This window comes from Jatropha curcas, chromosome 4 (genome assembly GCF_041381405.1).
Source record: "Jatropha curcas cultivar XTBG-Jc1 chromosome 4, XTBG_Jcur_1.0, whole genome shotgun sequence".
NCBI lineage: Eukaryota > Viridiplantae > Streptophyta > Magnoliopsida > Malpighiales > Euphorbiaceae > Jatropha > Jatropha curcas.
In genome coordinates, this window is record NC_143154.1 from 31,454,572 (window position 1) to 31,467,973 (window position 13,402).

The 13,402-nt window shown below is 33.0% G+C and overlaps 2 protein-coding genes across 2 annotated transcripts; both read left to right on the plus strand.

Annotated features, from left to right (window-relative positions):
• The first annotated feature begins 967 nt into the window (after positions 1-967).
• LOC105645711 (Leucine-rich repeat protein kinase family protein) lies at positions 968-4,770 on the plus strand. Its single transcript, XM_012231382.4, has 4 exons — positions 968-1,188; positions 1,265-1,393; positions 1,663-2,977; positions 3,798-4,770. Exons 3-4 carry the CDS (start codon positions 1,744-1,746, stop codon positions 4,445-4,447), a joined length of 1,884 nt encoding a protein of 627 aa, XP_012086772.1. The 5' UTR covers positions 968-1,188; positions 1,265-1,393; positions 1,663-1,743; the 3' UTR covers positions 4,448-4,770.
• Positions 4,771-5,437: 667 nt separating this feature from the next.
• Positions 5,438-8,853, plus strand: LOC105645712 (ubiquitin-conjugating enzyme E2 28). Its single transcript, XM_012231383.4, has 5 exons — positions 5,438-5,575; positions 5,707-5,800; positions 6,829-6,956; positions 7,851-7,955; positions 8,491-8,853. The coding sequence occupies exons 2-5, from the start codon at positions 5,731-5,733 to the stop codon at positions 8,632-8,634; spliced, it is 447 nt and encodes a 148-aa protein (XP_012086773.1). The 5' UTR covers positions 5,438-5,575; positions 5,707-5,730; the 3' UTR covers positions 8,635-8,853.
• Positions 8,854-13,402: the final 4,549 nt, after the last annotated feature.

Consider the following 13,402-nt stretch of genomic DNA (forward strand, 5'->3'; position numbering starts at 1 on the left):
TACTTAATTTAAATACTTTTTAAAAAGAAAATTCTATATGGCCCTCAATTTTAGAACCTCTAATGTTCTTTTTTTTTAATTATAAATAAAATTAGAGACATATTTTATTTTGTTAATCAAATCCACCTTCATTGTTTAGCTAATCATATGCATTATACAAAATGCAACATACATATTTAGTAGATTTTAGCATAAACACACAAACTTCTGATTTCGCTTAAAAGAATAAAGTTTTACTTTTATTCAAATTAATAAAACAAAAAATGCAAAAGGTTGAAATTGAGCTTTGAATCAAATTTCCAATCTTTCCCCAAAAGGGTAAAAGATAAATTCTAAAGACAAAAGTAATAATATATCTTTTACACATATTTAAATTTCAAATTTATAATTTTATAGAAAAAAGTTCGCTTGAAAATACAATATTTATATGTTAGAATAATGACTTTAAGTTTCAAATTTATAACTTTATACCTAATATTTAAAAAAAAAATAATAATAATAAAAAAAAAAATATATATATATATATATTTTTTTTTTTGTAATTTGGTTTATGGATGGTGTCTTAAGCTAGGATCAAAGGAAGAGTAAAACCACCAAATCCTACTCAAATTCAATTACCAGATCTCAACGGAGGGTATGACACTTGGACCAGACAAAATTCTTTGCCAGTCAAATCCAACGGCCAAAGCACCCCACATGATCTTAAACGATCTCAAACACGCTCTATCAACGGCCAACATCAGTTACCACATCAATCACAAATTTTACAGCATCAAATGGTCCCACTTCTGCCCCATCTCCATTTTCAGAAGGAAAACGACACAGTATAATCCTACGACATACTTTTCTATACAGGTCGCCTCATTAATGATAGCCCCCACATGTCAGTTTACTGTTCAAGCCACGTCATCGATCCCCCCCACCAACACTCAGTCACCCACTCACACGAGCTGGCTATAACACTGATTTCCCGGTCACCGTTATTTTTACTTCACTCGCCGGCCACACACTCTCTTTCTCTCTTCATTTTTGTCATTCATTCGCTTTCAGTTACTAAGAAAACCATGAAATATAGCCGTTGGTATCATTACAAGTACCATAACTAGAACCCACCAAATTTCCTTCGCGCAGAAAGTCTTTGAGTACCGTTAAGTTCATGCTTCTATCTGTTCAAAGAAATCATAACTTGTACGTTTTTTCCTCTCTCTAAATTATAGCTCTTCATTTTCTTGTGACTAATTTTTTTTTTTTCGTCTTTTTTTAGCTTATTGGATCTGTAAATAAGTGGGTGTGTTGTAGAGGCATCGCCAATTGGAACAAAAAGTTAAAGCAAAGAACAAAAAGAGGAGCTGGAGTTCTGGGAATTTCTGCTCTCAATAAGAATTTGAAATTTGTAAGCGTACTTTTTGAGCATAACCCATTATTCAAAGCCTGTAAAGGCTCATTCTTTAATGTTTTAAAATAAACCAGAGTCGTCTCTTCTTTTATCGACAATAATCTTGGAATCTGGCTCTTGCTCTTTTTCCTCTTCTTCACATTCTCCGTTTTCAATTTTTAAATTGTACCTTTTTCTGTTATTTTAACTTGAAATTACTTTTTTATTCTGTTTTTCAAATTACTTTTTTATTCTGTTTTTCCGAACACCATAATACCATTTTGCAGGGAAAGAAGAGAAAAACAAAGAAAACACGAGAAGAAAACTCAGCGGAAACAGCTCGTTTTTGGCTTAGAGTTTTAGCTTCAATGGAAGCTAAGCACATTATCTCTACTATTTGTTTTGTGGGATTGACTTTATTTCTCGTAAATGCGGACCCTGTGGAGGATATGCGAGCTTTGCTAGATTTTGCAAGCAATTTGCCTCACTCTCGCTCGTTGAACTGGAACGAGAGCTATCCAGTTTGCAATAACTGGACTGGAATCACTTGCAGCGAAGATAGGTCTCGTGTAATAGCTGTTAGATTGCCTGGTGTTGGATTTCAAGGCCCAATTCCGCCAAACACTCTTAGTCGACTCTCGGCATTGCAGATTTTGAGCCTCAGATCCAATCGCATTAGTGGGCAATTTCCTCATGATTTCTCTAACCTAAAGAATTTATCTTTCCTTTATCTTCAATATAACAACCTATCTGGGTCACTGCCATCTGATTTCTCTATTTGGAATAATCTCACTATCATTAATTTGTCTAACAATAGATTTAATGGTAGTATTCCTCATTCCCTTTCGAACTTGACACATCTTGCTGCTTTGAATCTAGCAAACAATTCACTTTCTGGTGAGATCCCTGATTTTAATTTGCCCAATTTGCAGCAGATAAACTTGTCTAACAATAATCTTACTGGCAGTATACCTAGCTCACTAAGAAGATTCCCTATTTCTGTTTTTACTGGTAACAATATTTCATTTGAAACTTCTGCTCCTACTGCTTCACCCGTTCTTGCTCCTAGTACTGTGCCTAATTCTAAATCTAAGAATGCTAAGGGACTTGGTGAAACTGCATTATTAGGGATTATAATTGCTGCTTGTGTTTTGGGTCTTGTGGCATTTGCTTTCTTGATAATTGTTTGTTGCTCAAGAAAGAAGGGTGAAGATGAGTACTCAGACAAGTTGCAGAAAGGAGAAATGTCCCCAGAGAAAGCGGTTTCAAGAGCTCAGGATGCTAATAATAGATTGGTTTTCTTTGAGGGATGTAATTATGTTTTTGATTTGGAGGATTTATTGAGGGCTTCTGCTGAGGTGTTGGGGAAGGGTACATTTGGCATGGCTTACAAGGCAATACTGGAGGATGCAACCACAGTGGTAGTGAAGAGGTTGAAGGAAGTGAGTGTCGGAAAGCGGGATTTTGAGCAGCAGATGGAAGTCGTTGGAAGCATTAAGCATGAGAATGTGGTTGAGCTGAGGGCTTACTACTATTCCAAAGATGAGAAGCTGATGGTCTATGATTATTACAGTCGGGGGAGTGTTTCTTCTATGCTGCATGGTATGTTTATTTGTCAAGTATCAATAGCTAATGAATCCTTTTTACTTATTTTTACAGTACACGCATGTCTAGTTGCATAGGAGAAGTTAAGCACTCTGTTTTAGTTAAACTTCAGGAGATTCCTTTTGCAATCGAGATATTAAAATACCATAGTTTCTAGATGATTTCAAATAATGTTAATGCCAATAGACATGCGTTTATGTAATAATATGATACACTATAGAAACATGGTCATGATTTTAATGAGGTAATCAACCTCTTTCACTATTTTGAAGTGGTCTTGACTTTACAAATGGTAAACCTTGGGCTTACTTTGTGCATTGTGTATGGACTTTTAAAGCTTCAAATGTCTTTTAACTCATCTTTTGCTTTGGAGAAAGTGTACGAGTGAAATGGTGATTTCATACTTGCAATATCAAAGTAGACCCTAGGGTTAGCAAAGTGTGGCTCTAAGGAGAATATCAGGAGATAATTAAAAATATGTCAAGTTTGTAAGTGAGTAATGTTTGGTTTCTATTATCTCTAAAATTGAATGGGTGCCAAAGTTGGATTGATGCATCAACTCGATTTTTAGCTAGACATAGGTGGTTGTATTTAGATATGAGATTGCTGAGAGATGAAATGAGGTTTCCTAGAAGATTGAATGGATTGCTGGAGAAGGTCATTTCTTCTTGCAAGACATAATGGAAACACACACAGCTTGTTTAATGTGGTTGGGAATTGTGGGATAGTTCAATTGTGTGGGAAAACTGACCCCTACCTGACAAGTTTCTAGCAGGACATAACTGATAACACCTCCAATGCATTGGTAATTTTGCAGGTGAAAAAGGAGGCGAGCGGACTTCTCTAGATTGGGATACAAGAATGAGAATTGCAATAGGTGCAGCAAGAGGCATTGCTCGTATCCATGCAGAGAATGGTGGAAAATTTGTCCATGGGAACATCAAATCCTCGAACATTTTTCTTAATTCTAGACACTATGGCTGTGTGTCTGATCTTGGTTTGTCAGCTATAATGAGCCAACTAGCGCCACCTATTTCTCGTGCTGCTGGTTATAGGGCCCCAGAAGTGACAGACACCAGGAAAGCAGCACAACCTTCAGATGTGTACAGCTTTGGTGTAGTATTATTAGAGCTTCTAACTGGTAAGTCTCCCATTCATACTACTGGTGGCGACGAGATCATCCATTTGGTCAGATGGGTTCATTCAGTAGTCCGAGAGGAGTGGACAGCTGAAGTGTTCGACGTGGAGCTGATGAGGTTTCCAAACATAGAAGAAGAGATGGTGGAGATGTTACAGATAGCTTTGTCTTGTGTGGTGAGAATGCCAGATCAAAGACCTAAAATGCAAGATGTAGTCAAAATGATAGAAAATGTCCGTCGGGTGGACACCGAGAATCGGCCATCTTCTGAAAACAGGTCTGAAAGTTCTACACCACCGCCACCTCCAGCGACGGAGAGGGAATCCTGAATTATGCAAAAATCAGAAAAAAGAAAAGCCATTTGTGTATGCATTGTATTTTCTTAATTTAATTTTTTGTCAATTTTTTGGTCCAGTCCAGACTTGTGGTTTAGTTCATCTCAATTTTTCTCCCAACAAACAAATTCTGATAAATATTTTTGTGTTCCACGTTTTATTAGCTAGGTAAGGTTAGATCAACTACCAGTGAAATGTTGATGCCTGAGAAAGTTATTCAGGTTTAGAATCTCTGTTGTTATTCATGATCTTTATGTGTATTACATTGAAATGAATCTTTTAAGGTAGGGCATGACTTAGCTTTTGTGTTCCCATTATGATTAGCCCTATTTTCTGAGAATTGGTGCCTTTTCTTTTTCATGTAAGTTGTTTTCTGGGTCAAAGTGAAGTTACTGGCTCAAAAGACAATTCTAAGCAGGGTTTATTCAACAGTCTCATTCCAGGCCCATTGATATATTTTATATTTTTTTTAATAATTAATAAAATTAATAAAACTCATCATTGATATTTTGAAATCGTTTCAATTTCTTTTATTAATAAGTAATAAATATTTCTTTTTTTATGATTAATGGTATAATTAATATTTTTTCAAAGTAGTAAATGAAATTGATAATATTTTTTAATTGCTTTATAATTTAATTTAATTTAATTTTAATTTAGTTATTGATAGGGCTGAAATTAATATTACTATTAAAGATTTAGTGATTTTTAGAGTTTTTCAACAATTAATAAAATTAGTATATTTCAATATTTTCTCAAAATAATAACATTAATGTTTTTTGGTAGAATTATATCATTAATTGTTTGAACTTTGAAGACAATACGGTGAGAAAGGAACTTGAGGTCAACCGGTGAGAACGCACGTCTGTAAAAAATAAAATTACTATTAATTACTGTAATAATAATTAAAAAAATCTAAAAAGAAATGAACAAGAGGGAAGGAGCACGGGGTCCCACATAGAACAATAGAAGAAGTGGAAGAACCAATGGTATTATAGTAAGCAAAGAGTAGTGTAACACCCACTCCCTTACTATATAAAAACCAATTTCCCCTTTATCTGTAAGGTCTCTCTATTTTCTCGTTTCTCAGATTCTATTAATAATCAGGAGGATCTCTCTCAGGTACGCCTCTCCTTCGGCCTCCCCTTACCATCCTCTCTTTCTATATATATATATATATATATATTTAACTTTGTTAATTTTGATTTTAATTTTGGATGCTGAGAGGATCTAGGGTTTGTGGCGTTGTGTAGGGATTTTATCTTTTGTTTTTGGTGATGGCATCGAAGCGGATCTTGAAGGAGCTCAAGGATCTCCAGAAGGATCCTCCTACCTCTTGCAGCGCAGGTTATTTCGCATTTAAAATGGAGATCTGCACGTTTTTAGTTTTTATTTTTTGTTTTTGGCTTTGTTGATCTGGTAGACTAATTTAATTTTTCGAATTAGCTGGATTTGTGAGTCTGTGATTTTTTTTTTGTTGGTTTTTTGTCTGGATAATGTATGATTGAATGATCTTTGGGTTTTAATCCTGCTAGTAGCAGGAAAAAAAAATTATACAAAGTAGCCTTGTAGGTTTTAGATTTTATTTTAGTTTATTTTATTTTAAACTTTTCTTGCATGTTCATTAGCTGTGAGAGTTTGATTTTGCTTAGCTACAGTTATTTGACGTGTATTGAATTAATAGTTCACTGAATATCTCTTAGAGGAGAGAAACTTAATTTAACGAGGGCGATCGTCGAGAGGTGCATTTGAAATCTAATGAAGCACGTGGTGTATATTTGAACCATATGATTTGTAGACATTTAACCACCCTTCGATTTCTGTTTAAGGTATTGTTATTTCCTGATGGAAATTCACTATACTCTCCTCTCCTCATGAAAAAGATTGAGGAGAGTATATGCCGTTGCCTGTTGTGGAGCTCTTTTACTGAATGAAGCCTTTATCAGCTTTTACATGATAGTCTTAACAACTCAAACTATGTAATTGTTCTATTCTTCTGTAGCTGCACCTCCAATCTTAGAATACCTCCTCCTATAATATTCGTTATACATTTTTCTGAGGAATTTTCTATGTCTTCTCTAGACACATATTGTATTATTGAACCTGATGAAACCTAACATGCTAGGAAGCTATAACTTTTTAAAAGACCGATAGCATACATAACCTTGTTTAAAATTTAGATATTCTTTTTCCTTGTAGGTTTTCAAATGTAAAGGTGTGGTTATCAATAGCGAATGAAACTGTACCATCATCTGCATCCTTTTCTCTTCTCCTTTTATATTTCATGAATATTATCTGAACTTGTGTTTCTATGTTACTTCAATTGACAATTTTCATGATCTGATATTCTCTCTTTGGTTGACTTGCATATTCAGGCCCTGTTGCGGAAGACATGTTCCATTGGCAAGCAACAATTATGGGTCCTCCTGATAGTCCATATGCAGGTGGAGTGTTTCTAGTGACGATTCATTTTCCTCCAGACTATCCATTTAAACCACCGAAGGTATTTAACTGACTTGATTTGGTTCAAACAAGAGGCTAGTACTATATATATTGCACCTATATTTTTCCTCCCATTCAAGAAGTTCAAGTTTTCTATCCTCAACTTCCCCGTGAGGTTCTTAACATATATAATATATTCTGTTATCAACACATGTACTCTGCATAAGCATGATAGATAACTTGCTTGAATTGCTGGGTTTGGTTTAGAGTTGTGACCTATGGTTTTGGTTGGTGGGAATAGTTAATGAGGCTGTAGTATGTAAGTTAGGTATGCATGGTTAGGATGTGCAGGATCTACAACAATGTTTTTTATATTCCTCATGAAAAGGCTGCTTGCCTCATGAAAGACATGTTTAGGATCTAATAACAACATTGCGTTTGTTTCTGTCTCTTGTAAGAAAGAGTGGTTTCAATTTTGGTTAAAAGGGTGATCAAATAAAAAAGAAAGAAAGAAGCGTGGTTGGAGTTGAGATTGGTAAAAGAGTTTGCTAAATGAGCATTTCATAGAGGTATGTTTTGATAGCAGGGAGCGTGGAAGATAAAATTCATGCAATCCTCCCACCATGTCTGAATTGATATAATGTGAGAGATTGAGCCAGTGTACCAAAAGTGTTATCAATCAGCAGCCTGCATTATTTTTACCTCATGAATGGTTGAAGTGAGAGATCGAGCTTGCTGTTTTATTAGCTAGCAATCTACTTGTACTGTATTTCAACAGTGCATTTGCTGTCATCCACCATTAAATTGAACTGCATTCATTTTGTGCCATAAAATATTCGACTGCTGATATTTGAGTCAGCATTTTTAAAAAAGTTCTATATAATGGTTTCTACACATCTTATTGTATATTTGTTGTTATAATCTGTTTTTCGTTGTTTTTTATGTTTTTACACAGGTTGCATTCAGGACAAAGGTCTTTCACCCCAATATCAACAGCAATGGTAGCATTTGCCTTGATATTTTGAAGGAGCAGTGGAGCCCTGCCCTTACCATTTCCAAGGTTATTATAATTTAATAGCTTAGATCTAATTGAATTACCTTCTCTGTTCTTGACATACAGTCTGTGCTTGCACATACATGGAAATTGGATGACTTCATTCTGTGATACCTTATGATGTCATCATCACACCTTACATTTCATGGACCATTGTAGCAAATTAGTAGTCATTAATTATTGGGGGTGAGAATATTGGATAAAGGATATGTGAGCAATGGAAAATAGCATTTCATCGTGTAATAAAATTAACACAGAGCTTGGTAATAGAATGTAATTTCTTTAAAAGCCCCAACTTGTAGGTGAAATTTGTCTTCTGAAGCTATGTGAAGCACAATTGTTTCATTTGAAATTGGAATTTGACGGTGTTCACTGTTAATTTCATGCAACAGCCAACTTATTTTTTGTTGGGGTTGTTGCAGGGGCTCAAGTGACATCCAACTTATTATTTTCATGTTTGAATGGATATGTACTTTGACTTGGGATATTAGAATGCTTTTAATTTGTTACCCGCATGAAATAACTTGTCAATTTATTTCAGGTGTTGCTTTCAATTTGTTCTCTATTGACGGACCCAAATCCTGACGATCCGTTGGTGCCAGAAATTGCCCACATGTATAAGACTGATAGGAGCAAATACGAGGCAACAGCAAGGAGCTGGACCCAGAAGTATGCTATGGGTTAACTATGCTGCTTTGTATGTGTGATAGGGAGGGCTTCTTTCCCTGTGGCTTTGGTCTTTAAGTTAAAATATATATATATATGTATGAATGATGAAAGTGTTTATCTCTGCCTCTTATGAGCAGACCAAAAGGGAGAGGTCTAATTTGCTGCTTTTAATTGTTTGTATGGAAGTTATCTGTAGAACTTGGGTAAACTGTTTTAAACTATCTTAGTTTCTCCACCTCACCTGCCTTTATTCTTTAACTGAATTATTTTCAAAACGTGCAACAAGGTCAGAGATGATATTTGATTTCCTTCGGTTTGTTAAATGTTCTGGAAGAGGTTATGGATAAGCCTTCATGAAGTCCTAGCATTCCTAAAATGGTTCTGTAGGGCAAGAATTAGGAAAGCCGAATGGGCAATGAAAATCGAGTTGGAAGGCAAAATTTGCTCTTTTTACTTGGACCTGGCCCGCTGAATCCACTGAAAGCATTTGTTTTTTATCTACCAACTCCACTTCATGTACATTCATGGGGTATGGACACTTTGCAGTTGGAAAGTGATGCAATTGGAATTAGCCTGTGTAATAGCACATGTATTTGATAAATTGGTAATTCTTATGATACGTGAGGTGCAAAATAAGTACCAATATTGTTTTGATGATTAAATATGTGAATTATATGAAAGATGGTAGGGTAAATAGGTATTTATAATTCTCCTTCATTTTTCAGTGTTTTTGAATATTTAATACTACAGGACTCACGTTAATGAACAAGATGATATTAACATTAAATAGCTTAGGTTTGCCATTAGATGGATGATCAGTGGTGAAAAGCCCAAAATCAGGACTAAAATAATGAAATGCCCATATGGCCCATTGGCCTTTTAATAATGTCTAGTGACAACATAGCTTTCTTTTGAGAACTCTTTCTTTTTCCTATTTTAGTATTAATGGAGCAGGTTAAGAACAATGAGGTTTGGACCTTGAACTTCACTTTTGATTAGTCGTACTCTTTATCATCTCATCTTAATTATGTCGAACTAGCAACTTATAAAACATTTCTATTGCACACTAAAACCTAGTTTAATGATAAGTGCACGTACAAATACGATTTAACAATAAATCTATGTTTAAATCCTCCTTCCCAAATATACATTTCTATTGAATAATACATGAAAATGCGGAGTCACGGTTTTAATATTTTGAAAAAAATGATGAAGCCATTGGCTTTTAATAGTGTAATGTGTTACTTTCTCCAGAAATTCAAAGACATTTTTCATGAAAACATGGGTAGAATGGGCTAGAGATCTAATATATCATAGGCCTATATAGATTTATTAAAAATAACATATCAATATTATCTTATTCTCAGTTTTTATTAATTGTTTGTTATTCCTAGCCATTAGCCAACGTTTTAAAGTTCCAATAGGCTTTCCAGATCTTGAGGCACTGAAAAAGTTCCCATCTTTCCCCTTTAAATTTAAATTCATTACCCATTTTTAAAAAACCAATTAGAGGGTCAAAACCTACTTTTATTATTCAAACAACAACTCACTTTATGTTTCTATAAATCAAATTTTAAATTCTTAAACCATTTTCAACTCAAATCGGGAGTCAGTACTTTTCTTATCAGTTGGTTATATAATAATGTTCATCTCTAACATTTAACATTTCACATTTCACATGGCAAATCTACTGATACAAATCAACTCACAACAGTTTAAACCCACATGCAAGAACTTACCGACCAAATCTATTATACACTAATAACAACAAATCCTTTTGAATAAAAATCATAGCTTGTTTCATTTAGATGTGAGACTAAGTTTCTTTTTCGGTTTTCGACTAACATTTCTGCACCCTTTTAGACGTAAGATTAATCTCTTTTAGGATTTGTAATTTTTTCTTTTATAAGTATTTTTTTTACAAATTAAATTTCGGATTATCAATTAAATTCAAGTGTATGTTACCACTTAAAATACTTATTATGATTCATTTAAAATATATGTTAAATGATAATAAGCATCTGTATGAGAAATTGAAAAAATAAATACTAGCATCTATCCAGAAATTAAGGAGTAATTTTCTTTTTTAGAAAAAACAAAAAAAAAAAAAAGAAGAAGACCCATTTGCATAATATTTATACTGAATTTTAAAATTTTTTTTCTTCCTCATAAAAAAAAAATCAATCAGATATGGTGTGATTGATCTTCCTATATCTCATAGAAGATGTAGAGAGCGAGAGATTTCAAGTTTGAGTCATCTCCACTGCAAAAGATATCATTACTTTAGTGTTATTCAAAGGGGAAGGCTACCTTAATGTGTAGTCCATAATGTTATTTCGGTCCATTAGGCCTGACATGTATAAAAGAAAAGGAAAGGGAGGGGAAAAACAAAAACAAGTGAAGCTTAGTTGTCTCACAGTTGAATTCATATTCTTTATATAGGGCACTGTGACCCATGCTTCTCATGTCTAGCAACATTGCATTTGGACTATTTAATCAGATATTATTATTAACATTTTAATTTTCAATTATTTTCAATTATGAAAGTACATTTATTAAATTTGTAATCTGATTTTCTTTCATTTGAATATTGCACGTGTAAACCCTAATGCACTATAATAATAAAATAATATAATAAATTAAAACTTAAGAACCCCCGGCAAAAGGGTCGTGCACACGAGTTGGAAAGTACCTAATTAAGTCTTCCTAAATCCTAATTAATCTTAGGTCTCTCATAAGTTTTTTTAACCTAATCACCATTAAGAATTTGTCTCTACTGAAGACAAAGAGTGACACCCACAAGCTGACCTCCACTCATAATATCTCAAATAATGGATGATGTGGCCATTGTCGAGTCGCCACATGTTTGCAAAGTAGTTGCTGAGGTGGATATGTCTAATATTAGATAATTACATAATTAATTAAAAAATCTATCTCAAACTCAATGATTCTCTAATCATTCTTCACTTTTATTTTTCCTTGATTTACCCTTTTAATTAGACATCTCAATTAACATTTGCTAATTATGGCCTTCTAATTAAGGTGATATGTTACATGGTCATCAATTTATTCTAAATTTCTATAAGAGTACCAAATATGCTCAAAGGAGTAACTTCGATTTTAAATTAACCCGTTAATTGAAATTTAGGATATTATCTATTTCTATAATTTGCATTGATGGGAAGACATAATATTAATATTACGCTTAATAAATAATTATAATACAATTAGTTAATTAAATTTGATAAAAACATAAAGAATAATACATTTGAAGCATTAAAACTCGAAAGCAACCTAATCCCACTAGAGAAATGTAACATATATTCCAACATGATTTGATCATCAATTTTATTTTTGTTGCCTACCTAAAACCCTAAATTTGAGGGTTTATAACCCACTTTTCAACTACATTCCACCATTAATTATTTTGCTAAAAAAGAAAATAAAATAAAAGAAATACGAAGAAGAAGAACTTTAGGTTTATGGCCAAACGGCTCCTTTTTATTTTCAATATTATATATATATATATATATATATATATATATATATATATATATATATATATATATATATATATATTTCAGAAGAAGAACTTCATTTCATTTATTTTTTGGAATCTTCAATTGAATATACAACGGACTAACTTACGGAGTTGGTGAGAATTAAAAATCCGAAATCCCCTTGGCACGCATTAAACAAGGACACAGACCTCCGTATGCGGGAGCCACGTCACAGTCACATGGGATAGACACGTGTCAGTTGTCCACTCGATACTCGTGTACGGCGGAGGTTATGGGACTCTTACCGACTATGAGATGTTAGTGGGTCCCGCCACCTCCTAGCCGGTCATCCCACTGTCTTCGATTTCCGAGACAGTATCTGTACGGTTCTCCTTGTATTTAAATACTAAAATGTTTTCCGTTATTACTTTACTCTCCCTCCTAACATATAAATGTTTTAAGATTTTTGCACAGGACTAATAAAATAATTAATTCACTTAAATTATATTATCTTCGTTTCATAATATTTATCACATTTAAAAAAATAATGTGTTTTAAAATACTTATCACATTTGTGATTTTAAAAAGTAATAAATATTTTTTTCATATTTAGCCTTTGCGTATAATCAGTAATTATTACTTCAATTTAATGGTTTTTTTAGAGAATTAATATTAAATTAAGGATAATATAGTTATTTTACTCAATAATTTATTATAACTTAGACAAATTTAATTATTTTCTTAAGAAACGTGAAATTCTAAATATGACAAGTATTATGGAATAGAAATAGTAATAAACTCAAGAGTAATTTGACCAAATTATCCTTTATCTCAAAACCAATAGTTATTTGTAAAAATATTTATTGTAACTAATTTAAACAAGGGTAATATTGGAAACATCATTTATAACTCTTTAAGATACTAAAAGGACTTATATTTTGGGACAAAATAATGACCCAAAAATGACTTATATTTTGGGACAAAAAAAGTAATATAAAATACGCTATTTTTTTATTTTTTTTATTAGCAAAATTAAATTTATTTTATTTATATATTATTGTTCAGAAAAAATTTAATATATTCAAGCATTAACCCTAGACACACTCCCTCTTACATCCAAATATAATATGAAAATATTAGATAAAAAAAAAAATCTGGTCAAAACCTCTTAAATAAAAAGATACAATAGACCGGTAAATAAGTCGCACAAATATTCCAAACAAAGTCAAATTACATCAATATTGAACTAGACTAAACCAAATTTAAATAATTTGTATTTGTAGC